This window comes from Nelumbo nucifera, chromosome 4 (genome assembly GCF_055504915.1).
Source record: "Nelumbo nucifera cultivar China Antique chromosome 4, China Antique-T2T, whole genome shotgun sequence".
NCBI lineage: Eukaryota > Viridiplantae > Streptophyta > Magnoliopsida > Proteales > Nelumbonaceae > Nelumbo > Nelumbo nucifera.
The window spans coordinates 34,653,816-34,671,996 of NC_142652.1; the positions used below are offsets into that span (position 1 = coordinate 34,653,816).

The 18,181-nt window shown below is 41.7% G+C and overlaps 1 protein-coding gene across 4 annotated transcripts; it reads left to right on the forward strand.

Annotated features, from left to right (window-relative positions):
• The first annotated feature begins 842 nt into the window (after positions 1-842).
• On the forward strand, positions 843-17,761 carry LOC104607375 (ADP-ribosylation factor-like protein 8c). Of its 4 annotated transcripts, XM_088886459.1 has the most exons (7): positions 843-1,053; positions 1,783-1,817; positions 2,402-2,483; positions 2,568-2,600; positions 2,703-2,824; positions 16,993-17,154; positions 17,312-17,761. In XM_088886459.1, exons 3-7 carry the CDS (start codon positions 2,421-2,423, stop codon positions 17,427-17,429), a joined length of 498 nt encoding a protein of 165 aa, XP_088742585.1. In that variant the 5' UTR covers positions 843-1,053; positions 1,783-1,817; positions 2,402-2,420; the 3' UTR covers positions 17,430-17,761. The 4 variants fall into 4 exon arrangements, with proteins under 4 accessions (XP_088742585.1, XP_010271312.1, XP_010271314.1 ...); XM_010273010.3 differs by lacking the exon at positions 1,783-1,817; XM_010273012.3 differs by lacking the exon at positions 1,783-1,817 and having other exon boundaries at positions 2,418-2,483.
• Positions 17,762-18,181: the final 420 nt, after the last annotated feature.

Sequence of the window (18,181 nt, forward strand, 5' to 3'; positions counted from 1 at the left end):
GTTCGAACAGTTAATCGACCAGTTCAACGGTTTGCTAACCAAAATCAACGATTTTGAGGAAAAAAGTAGTTTTGGGGGAAAATGGAACTAATCAGGTGACCAGTTCCCGGTTTTTCCAGTTCAACCGTCCGGTCCAGTTTGATTTTAAAAACCATGGTTAATTCCTTTAATTTTGACAATTTTCATGTAACTTTCTTTATTTTTTTAAAGTTCAGTTATTGTTTAGGATAACCCAAATTGATCCATGGGTCAACCTTAGCCCGAACATTTAGGATTAGGGTCTAACATTTGATAACCCAATTCAATCCGAAATCAACCCGAAGTATCTTGGCCCAACCGAAACCCGATCCACCCAACCCAATTGACAGGTTTAAATTCATCACCCCTATTTTCAGCCCATTTTTCCGTAAAAAAAAGGGCAAAATAAATCGCATGGATAAGCTCAAACATTTTCGAAGCGAAATCATTTCTCTCTTTTTTTTTTTGGCAAGCGAAATTATTTCTCATGATTACACGCTAAGAATCTCAAGTGAAGGAAGCCAGCCGCTACCGTTGCTTCCTTTCACAGTTCATTTTGCTTTGTCTAACCGACGTCCTCGCTCTGTCTTTTAAATGCAGTTTGCGCCTTTGCTGGCCCCACATCGTGTCCGGACATTCGTTAGATTCCAATCCGATAATGGAAAACGCCAACCCTCATGTAATCCTGCTTTTTGGATCGGCCATATTTTCCACGTGTACGGTCCACGACTGGCGGTTCACTAACACTGACAGACATCAGATACATCCTATAAACTATTAAATCTTCTGACATCTCTCTTTGTACTTATACCAGAAAACGAACGAAGTGAGAGCTGTTCACATTCACGGAAGGAAGATTCCGCAAGTCGCTGAGCCGAGGTTTCCGGTGTCCCATCACTTGTCCGTGCGTGGGGAGAGTTCGCTTTTAGTTTAGGGTTTTTACTTTTCTTCATTCCATTGAGTCGTCTCGCCATCCCAGCTTGTAGCAGTGTTCGAAATGGGGCTCTGGGAATCCTTTCTCAACTGGCTTCGAAGGTAAATCCTACGTGCTTGATTCCAGTGTTTTTGCCTTCCAATTGGGGTTTGGAGTTCCGATTCTGTGGCCTTGCATGGATTCGTACTTCTGTCGAAGCACTTAAATTCCCAGAGATTCTGAAATATAATCTCTCATAATGTTTAGAAAAGCAAAGTTTCGAAAATTTTGGATTAGTACTTCATCCTTGGTTGTTATTAATGTTAAAAGACCAGAAATCGCTTATGTCAGAGACAAAATTCTCATCTAAATGTAACCTAAAATTGCATTGCTCGGTTTTCTACCAATTTATTTGAACAAGAAGAAAAAGGAAAAGAAGCGTATATCTGATTAAATGATTGTTCTTGTTTGCATTATTGGAATGGGTGCCGGGTGTTGAGAATTTGGAATGCAAACTGACTTTTGCTCCTATGACTCACCACTTCAGAAATGGTTGTGGCAGTGAAATGTGAAACATCAATCACTAAATAAAAGTTATGATGAGCAAATAAGCATTTTTAGAAACTTAAATGATTTTTAAAGGCTCGTACAAGTTGATGGAGAACATGGTTCTTGATAGAACAAAATGGCGGGATCGGTTTGTTTAGCTGATATTAAATATTTTGAATCAAGGCTCAGTTGAGTTGTGTCGAGTTCTATATTCTTTTTTTTTTTTTTTTTTTGGTAGGAGAGTTCTATATAATGTTTAAAGGCATTGGGTTAATTGATGCTTTATTCATTGTTTATGCCAGAGTACTGAACCTTGATGTTAACCAGAGTCAAATAGGTATTTTTTTTTCCTACTCATTTACAGGATTTGCATAGTTAACATCAAGTCTTTGTAATTAATCTTTGATCATATGATTATTGGGGCAATGATCCATGAACAAATTAATGTTCTCATGTGTGTAGGAATTATTTAGTAGGTTTATCTACTTCTCATTTCAGTCTAGAGCTGTTTCATCAGTCCCTTATCCCTAATAAAGTAATAACTAAACAGTCAAAGTTTTAACATGTAGATATCCTATCTAAACTTTAAGCTTGCTATAATGTTAGCAATGCCAAATAAGATTTTGTTGCTTATTTCCATTCTGCAGTATTCTTTCTTAACGTGAGTGATTTTGGCACATCCAATTTTTGATGTGACAATATCCACCAGTGGAAAGGCACAAGATTGTCATACTTATAATGATAAGAATTAATAAATGGTGTAACTTTATCTTTAAAGCAAGTATGTTTTGACTGAAACTGGGGATATGCTGACTTCATCAGAATTTGGATTTTCCATGTTCTTTTCTTAGTACTCAAACCCTATTTATCTACTTCAATGTTTCATATTTTCCCTCTCTTTTGACTCTTTTTATGTATCAGCTTGTTTTTCAAACAGGAAATGGAACTTTCCCTCATAGGCCTTCAAAATGCAGGAAAGACATCTCTTGTTAATGCCATTGCTGTGAGTAGACAATTATTACCTGTTCCTCTCTTTCAAATGATATTGCTATCTTGACTTACCTAGAACTGTTTGTTGTCTCATTAGACAGGAGGCTACAGTGAGGACATGATTCCAACTGTAGGTATCATTTTTGCAAAATATTCTAATTTCAGAGCTCTGTTTTTTCATGATTTGAGGTATCTTATCACCATTTTTTAAACTTTTGATGATGAAAATTAGGTGGGGTTCAACATGCGGAAGGTCACAAAGGGAAATGTAACCATAAAGCTTTGGGATCTTGGTGGGCAACGAAGGTTTCGCAGCATGTGGGAGCGTTACTGTCGTGGTGTCTCTGCAATTCTGTAATTCCCCCACTCTCTTGGCATACTTGTATTATGCATATCATGAATTTGTGGTTTAATATTTTTTCCTTTACCTACTAAAGTTCTAGTGCCTTTAGATGTGATCGGCAATTTCAGTGTGTAATTCTTTTTATGTTGGGGGGGGGGGGTGTTGGGCCCACCTGATTCAGCCCATTAAGCCTGAGCACAGTATAACATCAAGAGGGTGAACTCATGTAAGCCATATGCAACTCAGCAAGTATTTTGTAGGAGGCCACATCAGCAGATGTTAGTTAAAGAAGCTCTTGAGATGTAACATAAGGAATCATTGAAGAATTCAGATCTAGAACCTCTCCCTCTCTTTTCCTTGTTTCTCCTTCTCTCCTCCCTCCTTCTATTTCAGGCGGATGGCTCCTCAAAAAGACACTGAGTTAGGTAGTCTATAACATCTGGTATCATAGCCATGTTCATGCTCAACACACGAGCAGTGACCATGGAGACTAGAGTTGATTAGATGGAGGTGGAACTCCACAAGGTGTTGGCAGAAATCAGAGAAGTTAAGGAAGCTTGGTTGGCAGTAGTGAACAAATTTGATCAGATGTCCTACAACTCTGGTTGGGTGGTGGATTAGGAGGAATCCAGCCATGAAAGTGCCCAATGAAGAGGATCATGGTCTAGTAAGAATGCTAAACTGGACTTTACCATTTTCATCAGTGATGTGATGATCCAATTCCTTGGATCTATTGTGTTGAAAGATATTTTGAGTATAACAATGCCCCCAGACCTGATCATGCAGCTATAGCTACTATTCACTTGGATGGAGAAGCCATCCTTTGGCACCAATGGTACCATCGAATTGATCCCAAAATGACTTGGTCCGATTTTACTGAGGCATTTTACATCCACTTCAGACCATTTGGCTTTGAAGATTATGATGAGAGTTTGTCCAAGCTGAGACAACATGGGACAATACGAGAATACCAAATAGACTTGAGCACTTGGCTACCAAGGTCTAAGATTGGCTTGAGAACGTGCTTTATGGGTGGGGTGGGGGGGATTGAAGGAAGAAATACATTTGGAAGTTAAGGCAATGAAACTGGCGACTATCTTGGCTGTTGTTGGGTCGGTTAGATTGCACGAGGAAAAAATTAACAAGATGAAATGGGTGACTAGATCCCCAAGGCCCCCAAACATACCTTTGCCATTGAACAAAGGGAATGAAATCTTAGGCAAGCCCTACGTACCCCTAATTGGCTTCTAATACCCTTCAAGAGGTTAACATTGATGGAATGATCACCACTATAAGTGCAACAAGCCTTCCTACTTGACATTGATGGACCAGACTCTGAGGATGCAGACCCAACCCCAGATTGGGAAACTATGGGCTAAGAATTGTGCTAGGGGCTAGAGTAGGCCCTAACTAGGTTATTCTCTCCACAGACCATGAGAGTCTGTGGGATCCTATTTGGCCACAACATGTCAATACTAACTCATAGTGGGAGCACAATGAATTTTATCTCATATTTGTTAGTTAAGCAATTGGGGTTAACGGTTCAGCCCACTTTGGCCTTTAAGCCCATGTAGCAAATTGGGAACAGTTGAAATGTGAGGACATTTGCTTTGGGCTCACTCTTAAGATACAAACCTACCTTTCCAAGTTGACTTGTGTCCCTTGAAGTTCAGCGGCATTGACGTTGTTCTTGGGATCCAATGGTTGAGGACATTTGCATTAGGCTTTAAGTCCATGTAGCAAATTGGGAACAATTGAAATGTGAGGACATTTGCATTGGGCTCACTCTTAAGATACTGTGAATAAACCCTAGTTGTTTCTAGGTCAAAGTAGAGAAGAAGAAAGAAAAAAGAAAAGAGAAAGAAGAAGAAGGAGAGGAGAAGAGTGTTCGGCCAGACTAGAAGAGAGGATGTTCAAAAGTCACTCTCCTAGCCGACCCACTTGACTTTTATTCATAAAAAACTTGAGTTACAAGAAAGACAATTTTGTCCCTCATAGAAGATGGGACACATAACTTAAACTCAGATACAATAGACATTTCACTTTCAATAAGATACACCAGAATGACCAAAATACCCCTGACTCGAGCATTCTAACACTCCCCCTCAAGCTGGAGAGTATATATCATATAGTCCCAGCTTGTTACAAATGTAATCTATTCTTCCCCGAGACAATCCTTTTGTGAAGATATCTGCCCACTGATTTCCTGAGCTCACATGAGATGTAGTTATTACCCCACATATCACTTTCTCTCTCACAAAGTGACAATCCCCCTCAATATGTTTAGTTCTTTCATGGAAGACAGGATTGGATGAGATGTGAACAGCAGCTTGGTTATCACAGTATAGTTTCATGGGTTTGTCAATTGAGAAACCCATCTCTTGTAGTAGGTTCTTCAGCCATACTAGTTCACATGTGGTATGGGCCATAGCCCTGTACTCTGCTTCCGCACTACTTCTTGCCACCACTGTTTGCTTCTTGCTCTTCCAAGTTACAAGATTGCCACCCAGGAAGGTACAATACCCTGTGGTTAACCTCCTGTCTGATATAGAGCCAGCCCAATCAGCATTTGTGTACCCTACTATCTCAAGAGGTCCTCCCTTTTGGTATAACAAACCACGACCTGGAACACCCTTTAGGTACCTAATAATTCTCAGAACAACTTCCTAGTGAGGAACCCGGGGATGTTGCATAAACTGACTCACCACACTCACAACAAATGATATATCTGGTCGGGTAATGGTCAGGTAGTTCAACTTTTCCACCAACCTTCTGTATCTTCCAGGATCATCAAACTCTTCACCTGCATCCACACTTAACTTGGCATTGAGTTCCATAGGAGTCTCTACTGGTTTAGCACCTAACAACCCTGTTTCTTCAAGTAGATCAAGAACATATTTCCTCTGACATAGGTTGATCCCCTATTTTGACCTCGCAACTTCTATTCCTAAGAAATACTTTAGCTTCCCCAGATCTTTCGTATTGAAGTGGTCCTGTAAGAATTTTTTCAGCCTGTCAATTCCATTGCTGTCACTTCCAGTTATGACAATATCATCCACATACACAACTAGCAAGATTTTTCCATCTTTTGAGTTATAGCTAAACACGAAATGATCAACCTGACACTGTTTCATCCCAAAGGCCTTCACCACTTCATTGAACTTGCCGAACCATGCACGGGGAGATTGTTTCAGTCGATAGATTACCTTTTTGAGCCTGCACACCTTACCAGCCTCCCCCTGAGCAACAAACCCTGGTGGTTGCTCCATATACACCTCCTCAACAAGATCACCATGTAGGAAGGCATTTTTGATGTCAAGTTGTAGGAGAGGCCAATCATACATAGTAGCCAATGAGATCAACACCCGAACTAAACCAATTTTAGCCACAGGAGAGAATGTCTCCATATAGTCCACACCATATAACTGAGAATAGCCCTTGGCCACTAACCGTGCCTTCAATCGTTCCACACTGCCATTAGGAAGATGCTTCACTGTATAGACCCATTTACACCCAACAGTGTGCTTACCAAGAGGAAGGGTGGTGAGTTCCCACGTATGATTATGTTGTAGAGCAGAGAGTTCTTCTTCCATGGCTTGCTGCCACCCTGGAGAGGCAAGGGCTTCCTGTACAGTCTTGGGAATGGGAACCGATGAGAGTAATGATATAAATTTGCAATGAGAAGCATAAAGGTGAGCAGTGGAAACATAGTCTGAAATAGGATGAGAAGTACAAGTACGTTTACCTTTCCGCAAAGCAATAGGGAGATGAAGATCTGAGGGAGAAGGAGCAGTAGCAGGATCTGTCGACGGGTGCTGAAGTGGAGGAGGAGCCGAAGCACTTCTGCGAGTATACACTTGAGTAATTGGCGGCCTCTCTGTAGTAACCGGCATATGATGTGCATCTGTAGTAGGAGTGGGAGCTACGGGAAGGGGGTCCACAACCGGAACAAGAAGAGGAACCACAGAGGGAGAAGAAGAGACCCCGACATCGGAGAAAAAAGGAACTGATTCAAAGAAGGTGACATCAGGGCACACAAACGATTTATGAAACTTAGGGTTATAACACTTGTACCCTTTCTGAGTCCTTGAGTAGCCAAGAAAAATACACTTCGTAGCCCGAGCATCTAGCTTGTCTACTCCAGGCCCCAAGTGCTGAACAAAACAAACACAACCAAAGACTCTTGGGGTGAGAGGAAAGGGAGACAAAGTGGGGAACAACACGGAGAAAGGGGATTGACTTCCAAGGATTGACATGGGCATCCGATTTATCAAAAAACAGGATGTAAGAACAGCATCACTCCAAAAGTGCTTTGGGACATGCATATTGATCATCAAGGACCGAGCAGTTTCAAGGAGATGTCTATTTTTCCGTTTAGCTACATTGTTTTCTTGCGGGGTGTAGGCACAAGAAGTTTGATGAATTATTCCATGATGTTCTAGGTATTGCTGAAATGATGAGGAGATGTATTCTTTGGCATTATGGGAGCGAAGTATTTTCATATGAACACCAAATTGAGTGCGTATTTTAGCATGAAATTTCTGAAAAATAGAGAACAATTCACTATGGTCTTTCATAAGATAGATCCATGTCATCCTTGAAAAGTCATCAACAAAGATTACAGAATACTTAAACCCATTGTATGGCACCACTTTAACTGGACCCCATACATCAGAATGAACTAAAACAAAAGGACTTGAGACACGACTATCAGTTCTTGGACTAAATGAGACTCGATGATGTTTTCCCAACTGACATGACTCACAATCTAATGATGAAAGATGACTCAAGGAAGGAACTAGTAGCTTCAAAGCCTTGAGAGAGGGATAACCAAGTTTGCAGTGCCATTGGAGAGGAGTAAGAGACGACTGAAAAGCCACTGGAGGGCCACCACCATCAAGTTAATACAAACCACCGACTCCATGCCCTCCACCAATCTTCGTCCCCGTCTTGAGATCCTGAAACACACAAGAAGAAGGATAGAAGGTTACAGAACAATTAAGGGACTTGGTTAATCTACTAACAGACATAAGGTTAAAATTGAACTTAGGAACATATAAAACAGATGCTAAAGACAATGAGGAGAGATCAACATCACCAACACCACAAATAGGAGATGTAGAACCATTAGCAAGTGTAACTGTCTGAGATGTGGAGGTGCGAGAAAGGGAAGAAAATACATCAGGAGTCCCAGACATATGGTCCGAGGCTCCAGAATCAATGATCCAGGGTGAGGCTTTGGAAGCTAAACAAGTCATACCTGAATGGGCAAGTGTAGCTGTGTTCTGCTGAGATGTTTGAAGGAACTGCTCATATATTGCTGTGGTACACTCACCATTTCCTACCCGGAAGCACAAGTGGGTGTGGAGGGGGTTGGGGCAGTTTGCTGGCTTTCAGTAATTGTGCTACTACTCTTAGATGTAACATGGTTAGCCTAAGTGTTGGGTGGACCACGCAAATCATAGCAGAAATTAACTGTGTGCCCCTCTAAGCCACAATGTGTACATTTTCTCTGAGCATTACCCCTTCCTTTTCCACGGCCTCCCCCTGACTCACGACCTCCAGTCCGGCCACTGGCCCGGTTAAACATGTGTCCACCACGATTGCTTGGAGGGCCACTGCTGCCACCACCACTTCTACTTCCACGACTACTCCCTTTAGTCACTACCAAACCAGATCTATCGGAGAAGGAAGAATGTTCCACTGGCTCAATGGATGTCCTCTTAAGACGGGCAAAAACTTCTTCAAGTGAGGGGAGAGCTGATCCCCCCAATATCTGTGCTTTGACAGGCTCATACTCAGCCTTCAAGCCCACAAGAAGCCTAGTCACATCAAGCTGTTCACGTTGCTGTTGTTGGATCTGGACATCTGATGTTAGAGGGTGATACACATTTAGCTCATTGCGGATGTTCCTCAAACTTGCATAATACTCTTCTAAGCTTTGACTTCCTTGCTTCAAATTGAAGTACTATTGATATAACTGATATACCCTAGTTGTGTTGTCTTGTCCAGAGTACAACTTTTTAGCATAATCCCATATCTCTTTGGCTGTATCTAGGAACATAAAGTTCACACTAATCTTTGGTTCCATGCTGTTCCAAAGCCATGTCATTATCTGTGCATCATCTTGTTCCCAATCACTGAACCTAGGAGAATCAGAGGAAGGTTTCTCCTCCCTCACATGTTTTACTTTCCTCTTGGCCTTCAAGAACACCTCCACAGATTTTGCCCATGGTACATAGTTCTCACCATTCAACTTGATGGATGTCATTTGAACACTTAGATAATCTGAAGAAAGCATGATGCCTGTTTTGTTGTCATTCCCAACTACAGTTGAAGCCATCTCAATTATTTCTCCTTTGAATATACACCACAATCTCACACTTGTCACAAGACTTATCTCACTTACAATACCACCAACCCACTTTCTTCAACTGCACATTACACACTACACTCTACAGCTGAAATCATTCAGTCAACACATCAAACACTTGGACTGCACACTGCAGGACCATTTACCACCAACACACCACTACTGAAATTACTCAGTCATTTCATCGAACACTTGTTCTTCATATTGCAGAACTGATTACACAGAAGGTCTAGGGGTTCACTTTTAAGCATTTAGAATCATAGATATGTCAGCCACCACAACACAATCAACACCACACCACTGCTGTCGTGGACATAAGCAGTCTACTACTCTTCTTTCAGCACACATGTGAGCAAGAAAACACAAAAAAAACATGACTGATATGTGTATCAGTTTCACCCAGCACCACAACAACTAACTTTCGAAGCACACAAAAAGAATCAACATTCACAGTCCATTTCTGAACACACGACAGCAGTGTCCATACCTGTATACGTCCAGCCCTCTTCGTACACTGAATAGAGGGTCTAGTATACCACTTCAACGACCACCACAGCACCGGCCAGAGGCATTCTCACCTTCAGGCCCTCAAAATGACACCTCCTTTTCAGCCCTTTATCGAGTCTTCAATCAGATCAGCTGTAGGATGATGAAACCTACTGTGAAGCTGGCGGCGAACCCAGGAAGAAGACAACAGCAAGAAAACGAACACCAGACCTTAATGCTCTGATACCATGTGAATAAACCCTAGTTGTTTCTAGGTCAAAGTAGAGAAGAAGAAAGAAGAAAGAAAAGAGAAAGAAGAAGAAGGAGAGGAGAAGAGTGTTCGGCCAGACTAGAAGAGAGGATTTCAAAAGTCACTCTCCTAGCCGACCCACTTGACTTTTATTCATAAAAAACTTGAGTTACAAGAAAGACAATTTTGTCCCTCATAGAAGATGGGACACATAACTTAAACTCAGATACAATAGACATTTCACTTTCAATAAGATACACCAGAATGACCAAAATACCCCTGACTCGAGCATTCTAACAGATACAAACCTACCTTTTCAAGTTGATTTGTGTCCCTTGAAGTTCAGCGGCATTGATGTTGTTCTTGGGATCCAATGGTTGAGGCAACTTGGGCTTGTTGATGGGGACCAGTCCAGGCATTATAAGACCTATTCTTGCAAGAAGAAGGCCAACAAACAGGTTTTGATTTGGCATGGGGAAGACTCTTGGGACTTGGACTGAGCTGGTCAGGGGTATTTTCGTCATTTTTTAACTAGTTCTGTGTGGGCCTGGGCTATAACATCTAGTAGGGCTTGTCTTTCAATTTTCAGTTTTTTTTTTGCATTAGTAGATAGACAGTTATTGTGTTTCTTGATGTAACAAGGAGTGGCATTTTTGTAATTATGGTGAACGGTATTCCGGGCCACCCAACCCACTCTATAAATAGATGTATTCTCTTCCTTTTGAAGCTAATGAATTAATGAATGAAGAGTTCTTTAGAGCAGGTTTGCTGTATGGAGTGATTCTAGGACCCCCTTGGAGTGATTCCTTGGGATTTCTCTCCCTTTTCTCTTCTTCTACCCCCTCTCTCTCTCTCTCTCTCTCTCTCTCTCTCTCTCTCTTCCTCTCTCTTTCTGTCTTGTGATAGTTTGTTCCAGCCCCATTGCATCACTTGTAGTCTGTAATTGGGGCTGCCTCACCATGGATTCCAGTTGAATGATACCACAATCCATCTACAGGGTGATGTGACATTAGGAGCCCCAAATAAGTTGCCCTCACATTGATCAGTAGACGCAGAACTAAGCTATGACCAGCCTATCTTCATGCATCTGTGCGCTAACAATGGGGGGGGGGGCTATTCTTTCTTAGCTAAATGGGCCAATTGGGCCCAATGGCTTTCACCTGCAACTGTGAGAACTTTTCAACCAATATGAAGTGGTGTTTCTGCCACCACCTAGGGCCCATGACCATTGCAATTCCTTATTGCCAAGAGAGAGGCCCACCAATGTCTAGTCATACCCCACTACCTACATTATTAGAAACATGAGATTGAAAAATTAGTTTAAGAGTTTCCGGACAAGGTACTCATCCAACCCAACCACAACCCCTTCTCATCTCCAGTTTTCCTAGTAAAAAAGAAGGGTGGTTGTTGTGGATGCTTTTACAGCCACTAACAGCAGCAGTGATGGACAACAGCAGTAATGGGCAATTAATTCAGAGTTTAATGGACAGCAGCAGTAATGGGCGATTAATTCAGAGTTTAATGGACAGCAGCAGTAATGGGCGATTAAATCAGTGTTCTCATCTTATCTAATTCAGTGTACTCATCTTATCTAATTCAGTGTACTCATCTTATCTAGCTAGATACAGTTTTATCTTATCTAGTAGGGAGTCTTATCTGTTCAGTGTTCTTATCTAAATTCAGTAGGGAGTCCTCCTAAAAGTGGGATTCTTATCTTCTTGTAATCTCCTATTTAAAGGAGCTAATGATATTCAATAGAGGCATCGAAATTCTCAGTCAAGACAGAGTAGAGGAGAGTTGGTGATCTCTTGAACAAATCACCATTAAGGCACCAAGATAGGTTCCTCAAGAAAAGGGAGGAACAAGGGAAAACAGAAGGTTTTCCCCGTGGACCGACCCGTGACAAGATCCTATTCGCGGGCCTGTAACAATTTGGTATCAGAGCAAGGCGTCATGGGTGACCTTGAGCAGTTGATGACTAGGGTTCATGAATTGGAGCACAAGCTCGTGGAAAACAGCATGGAGGTGCGCGAGATCAAGGAAGACGTCCGAGAATTAAGGCGCATGATGGAGCTCTATTTTTCTAGCAAGGAGAGGAATCCAAAAGGGGCTACAACCACAAACGGCCGCCGTCTAGACACGGCAGAATCATCCGGTGATCGGCAAGTCGTCGCCCAGGGAGCCGCAATCGTTCCCAAATACAGCAGGCTGGAGTTCCCTTCCTATAACGATGCGGGAGATCCGTTGGGATGGCTGTACAGATGTGGGCAGTTCTTCCGCAACCAATGGACAGAGGACAAAGACAAGGTAAGCTTAGCCGCATTCCACATGTCGGAGGAGGCGCAGCTCTGGTTTTATAGATTAGAGCAGGAGGAACCCGGGCTCAGTTGGACCCAATTCAAATCTTACTGCCTTCTCAGATTTGGGCCCCCATAAACAAGCAACCCATTAGGCGAACTAATCAACCTCAAACAGACGGGAACGGTGGCTGAATATCAGCGTCAGTTTCAGACCCTCCTTGCAAGAGCATCATCGGTACGACCAAACCAGCAGGTCGACATGTTCACCGCGGGGTTAGCAGAAACTTTGAGGGTGGATGTGGAGATGCAAAATCCCCCCAATCTGGTTATTGCTATGAATTTGGCTTGCGCTTTTGAACGCAAGCTGCAACTCAACCGCAAGAGTGTCAGTATGGGGAGGCCTCAAACAGCATGGGCACCCCCGAAACCACTCGGCATGGCCCCATCTTCTGCAGACAGCCGGGAACAGAAACCACAGCCACGATTCCAGATCGGCATCCAGTTTGAGAAGTAGCGTGGTGGCACCCCCTATTAAGCATTTGTCCAAGGCTAAGATGGCAGAACGCAGGGCGAGGGGACAGTGTTTTAATTGTGATGAACTTTACTCAGCAGGGCACAAGTGCAAGAGACTTTTCTGCCTCCTGGTGGAACAAGAGGAAGATGAGGATGAACCCTCTTCATTGGAACCCGATCCTGGAGGGCAAAATCATTCCACCTATCCTGGATTCCTTTGACTGTGTTTCAAGACACCCATCCTAAATTCGAGCTTGAGGACAAGCTCTTAGTCCAGGAGGGGAGTAATGTTGTGGATGCTTTTACAGCCGCTAACAGCAGCAGTGATGGACAACAGCAGTAATGGGCGATTAATTCAGAGTTTAATGGACAACAGCAGTAGTGGGCGATTAACTCAGTGTTCTCATCTTATCTAATTCAGTGTTCTCATCTTAGTGTTCTCTTCTTATCTAGCTACATACAGTTCTATCTTATCTAGTAGGGAGTCTTATCTGTTCAGTGTTCTTATCTAAATTCAGTAGTATAGATCAGTAGGGAGTCCTCCTAAAAGTGGGATTCTTATCTTCTTGTAATCTCCTATTTAAAGGAGCTAATGATATTCAATAGAGGCATCGAAATTCTCAGTCAAGATAGAGTAGAGGAGAGTTGGTGATCTCTTGAACAAATCACCATTAAGGCGCCAAGATAGGTTCCTCAAGAAAAGGGAGGAACAAGGGAAAACAGGAGGTTTTCCCCGTGGACCGACCCGTGACAAGATCCTATTCGCGGGCCTGTAACAGTGGTGCTTAGAGATTTTTTCTGGACTACCAAGCTTTGAATGACATCATCATCAAGGATTAATTTTCGATTTCAGAATAGATGAATTGCTAGATGAGCTTCAAAAAGCTATGCTATTTTCTAAAGTGGACTTACAGGGCGGTTATCATCAGATTTGGGTCCATGGAGATTGGAGATGATGTCCACAAGATTGCCTTCTGGACCCATGACGGGTATTATGATTTATGAGTTGTTGGTCATGTTGTTCGGGCTAACCAATGCCCCATCACATTTTAGGCCCTCATGAATGACATCTTTAGACCATATCTCCATTGATTTAACCTTATATTCTTTGATGCCATTTTAGTATATAGTTCAGATTGTGGGAACACTTGGCCCACTTGGAGACTACTCTTGAAGTCCTCAATCAATATCAACTATTTGTCAAGAAAGCAAGTGTGCCTTTGGATAGACTCGGGTCCATTATTTTGGCCACATTGTAGAAAATGGCAAACTGATGGCCAACCCAGATAAGGTAGCTTGTATGACTAGTTGGTCCATGGCTCAAACCCGAAATAGTAAAGGAGCTTCATGGGTTACTTGGGTTCATAGGGTGGATACTTCATCCAAGACTATGGTAAAATAGCTGCTCCTCTCAGGGTGCAATGAGTGTTGTCCACTGAGTAGCAGAAGTGGGTGACAAAGTTGGATATAACTATTAGATAGAGTATTAGGCCAGGGCAAGTAACAAAGAAGTAGACGCATTGTCATGGAAAGTTGAATTGGGGCCCATGATTGTGTCTCAACGCATTTGTCTATTGATTTCAGATTTACAGAGGGAAGCAGCTCATAGCCCATTAATATGGGTCATCAGAGACAAATGGGCCTAGAACACAGATTTTTTTTTTTTTTTTTAATTTTTTCTTTTGAGGAAGGGTAAAGTAATTTGATTAAATTGATCAAGAGGTTACAACAGCAGCCCCACAAAAGGAGCCGAAATCACCAGAACTAGGCTCCAGTACATTACAAATCTAGCGGACTTCTAGATCTCAACTGAGAACCCAGAACTGAGAGGTCTGAAGACCTTTAAAACCCAGATTGGACATTGGGATATTCAGTACAGGAGGCCAAGTTGTTGTACAAAGTCTGAATGGTGATTCTTGAAGACTCGGTCTACATACCATAGTTATTTGAGGTGTTCCATAGCTCATAGAAGGGTGGTCATTTTTGAGTATTCCACACATATCAACGATTGGCTTCACAGTTGTTCTGGAAAGGTTTGAGAACCCAAGTCCATAAGTTCATGGAAAAGTGCTCCATTTTCCAAAGACAAGTATGAAGCATGCCTTCCCACAGGATTACTCCAACCATTGCCCATTCCCAACCAAATCTGGGAGAACATCTCTATGGACTTCATTCCAAGCTCCCAAATTCTCAGGGATAATCAATCATTATGGTTGTTATAGATTGACTCATGAAGTATGGACATTTATTGGGCCACCTCATCCTTACAGTGCCACACTAGTGGCTGAGGTGTTTGTTAAAGAAGTTGCTCAGCTTTATGATACACCCAGGTCTATTGTCTCTGATATGGATTCTCTATTCATGAGCAAGTTTTGGGAGTTCTTCAGGCTTCAAGGTACACAATGGAAGAAGTCCACATGCTACCACCCCCAAATCAACAACCAAATTGAGGTGGTTAACTGATGCCAAGAGATATACTTACAGTGCTTTGTGGATGACCAGCATAAATCATGTATGAAGTGGCTCCCCAGGCTGAGTGGTGGTATACAACCTACCACGTAGAAACTGGCATGGCACCTTTCAAGGCATTATGTGGGCGCAATCCACTCTCCATCATCCCCTATGAAAAACACATGTTACTGCAAGACTCCCTCTTACGTAGCTCAAGGCCAATCTATTAAAAGCCCAGCAACTAATGAAAAGGACTTCTATGATAAGAAGAATCATGCAATGGATATTTATCAAAAAAGCATCATGTAATGGAATATCAGGCCAGTGACTCCTTAAGTTGCACCCTTGTAGCAGGTATCCATGGCTCGTTGTACCTGGAACAAACTGGCACTTTGATGCTTTGGACCCTTCTAGATCATTGAAAGAATCGGTGCAGCTGCTTATATACTTGTCCTCTCTCCAGCATTGGAGGTATACCTGTCCTGGTATTTCATGTTTCAGTGTTAAAGAAAAGCCTTAAAGCAGGTATGGTGCATGGTTTTCCCTTTCCACAGTTAACTGGATGAAGGCCACCTAGCAACAGAACCCCACCACATCTTGGATTTTCGATGGCTTTGAAGGGACAGTTGAGTGACACCTGAAGCATAGTGGTTTGGTCCAACCTGTCCTGGGAGAATGCTATGTGGGAACTTGAGGCCAAGGTCCATCTTATCAGGAAGGGAGCTGTTAGGCCCAACTCGATTCAGCCAATGAAGGCCCAAGCACAGTGACATCAAGAGGATGAACTCATCTGGGACAGATGCAACTCAGCAAGTAATTCGCAGGAGGCCATGTCAGTAGATATTAGTTAGAGAAGCTCCAGAGATGTAACAGAATTGATTCCAGTTTGTAAGCATATATAAGGGTGGGGAACTGATTCAACTGAATAAAGGAATCATCAAAGAATTCAGATCTCTTCTCTCTCTTCCTTGCTTCTTCTTACCTAGGGGTGTCGATTGGACTGGATTTGGTCCAATCCGATCCAGTCCAATGTGAGTCCATTACAAATGGACCAGGTCCAATCCAATCCAATGAATAATTTGGACCATTTTGGACCGGTTCAATTCAATGTTCGGACCGTCTAATTTGTTCAAATTCACTTTAATTTAGATTGGTTTCAACCCAAACCCGGTCCATTGGCACCTATATTCTTTTCTTATATCAATGGACCGGATATTGGCTTAATCCAACCAAATCCAATGTAAATTTATTACGGATGGACCAGTTCCAATGCAATCTAATAAATATTTTGGACTGGATTAGTCCGATCCACTATGTCTTTTCTATGGGTTTATGACTAGAATCCATTTTGTGGTGAAGCTGCAGAAGCCGCATCTTGGGCTTACTTCTTGAATAAAACTAAATATCTGAATTACAATAGGTCATTCAGACCAGACCTTTTCTCCCTTAATGAGATCATTAACATTTAAATTATTGCATATTGGTATGAAACCAAAGACAATGCATACAAGCTAAATCTTCTATTTGATAATTGGGCCAACAAATTTTAAGTTTAATATTATGAAACTATGTTGATGTTGTGTCTGTACGAAGATGCTTCTATTTCAGAAATTGACCACAGTTTCTTATGAAAACATCATGAATCAGAGAGCATGCCAATCCATTTTTTCTTCTCATCATAGAATTCTGTTAATTTTCTGAATTTATAAAATGCTTATCTGCCATCAGTCTTTCTTTTATTTTTCTTTTCAAGGTATGTGTATCCATAATACAGTCTTGTAATTTGTGTTTTGCTGGCAATGGCAGATACGTTGTTGATGCTGCTGATAGAGATTCAGTTCCAATATCCAGAAGTGAGTTGCATGACCTTCTGATGAAACCATCATTAAGTGGAATTCCTTTGTTGGTCGTTGGCAATAAGATTGACAAGTCTGAAGCTCTTTCCAAACAAGCTTTGGTGGATCAGATGTGAGTTCAGTAAAACACAACTAAGAAAATGAAAAATCAAGAAATATATAAATACCATCTAATGTCTTTACTGATGATGAGTATTGTTTTAATTATTTTTCTTTTTGATTTACTTACATATTGTACTATTCTTCATGGTGGTGATGGATGGAACCAGGGGTCTGGAGTCCATCAAAGACAGGGAGGTCTGCTGCTACATGATCTCATGCAAGGATTCGATAAATATAGACACTGTCATTGATTGGCTTATCAAACATTCGAAAATGGTAAAATGATTCTGTCACATAGCCTTAATCCAGGTTAAATAGTGTTCAGCATGAAGAAATGTTGATATTAAAAGTGAGTGTGAAGCCTGACGATCTCAGGTTACAATGTAGAGCATTGTTGCATTTCTGTCTTCCACAGCATAAGTGCTTTGTACAGTGGAACAATTAATTTTGTTGTGAATGTTTCTTTGGTATTTATTTTTCAAGCTTTCAAAGTATATTTCAGGTACTTTGGTGAAGTCAGTTGAATTGGAATTTTATGTAAAGGGCCCCACACAATCTCTACATTTTAGCTGCTATTCCTGAAATGAATGCATTGGCTATTTAACTTTGCAACTCAATGGGCTGAATTCTAATACTTAACAACCAGATAAACCATCATATACTGCCCCCGGTTTGAATCAACCTATATTTGTATTTTGCTCTTCATTACAAGTCTCAGCTAGGCTTGGGCAATGAGCAGAATAGCAGAGCAAAGACTACAAGTAGCACAACGAAAAATGTAGTGCTCATCAATACAATGTGCTCATGGTAATTGTGGCCTCTCACGAAAATTAATTACTGCATCATTGATTGTTACGTGTCAGGTTTAGTGGATTAGTGGGCTGTGTTGGGTCCCACCAGGGTGATTTGTTGGGTTAAGTAATTTGTTATCATGTTGTAAGTTGTTATTTTTATATTATTAGAATATTAGTAGTCTGTTAGTGTTAGTCGGTTGTTGGAGATTTAGTGGGTTCCATGAGCTTACATTTAGGAGATTA

Coding starts and splice junctions, on each gene's coding strand:
- LOC104607375 (XM_010273010.3), top strand. CDS start 1,016: ATGGGGCTCTGGGAATCCTTTCTCAACTGGCTTCGAAG. Junction 2,825..16,992: donor CGTGGTGTCTCTGCAATTCT/GTAATTCCCCCA, acceptor TGGCAATGGCAG/ATACGTTGTTGATGCTGCTG. Junction 17,155..17,311: donor CAAGCTTTGGTGGATCAGAT/GTGAGTTCAGTA, acceptor GGATGGAACCAG/GGGTCTGGAGTCCATCAAAG.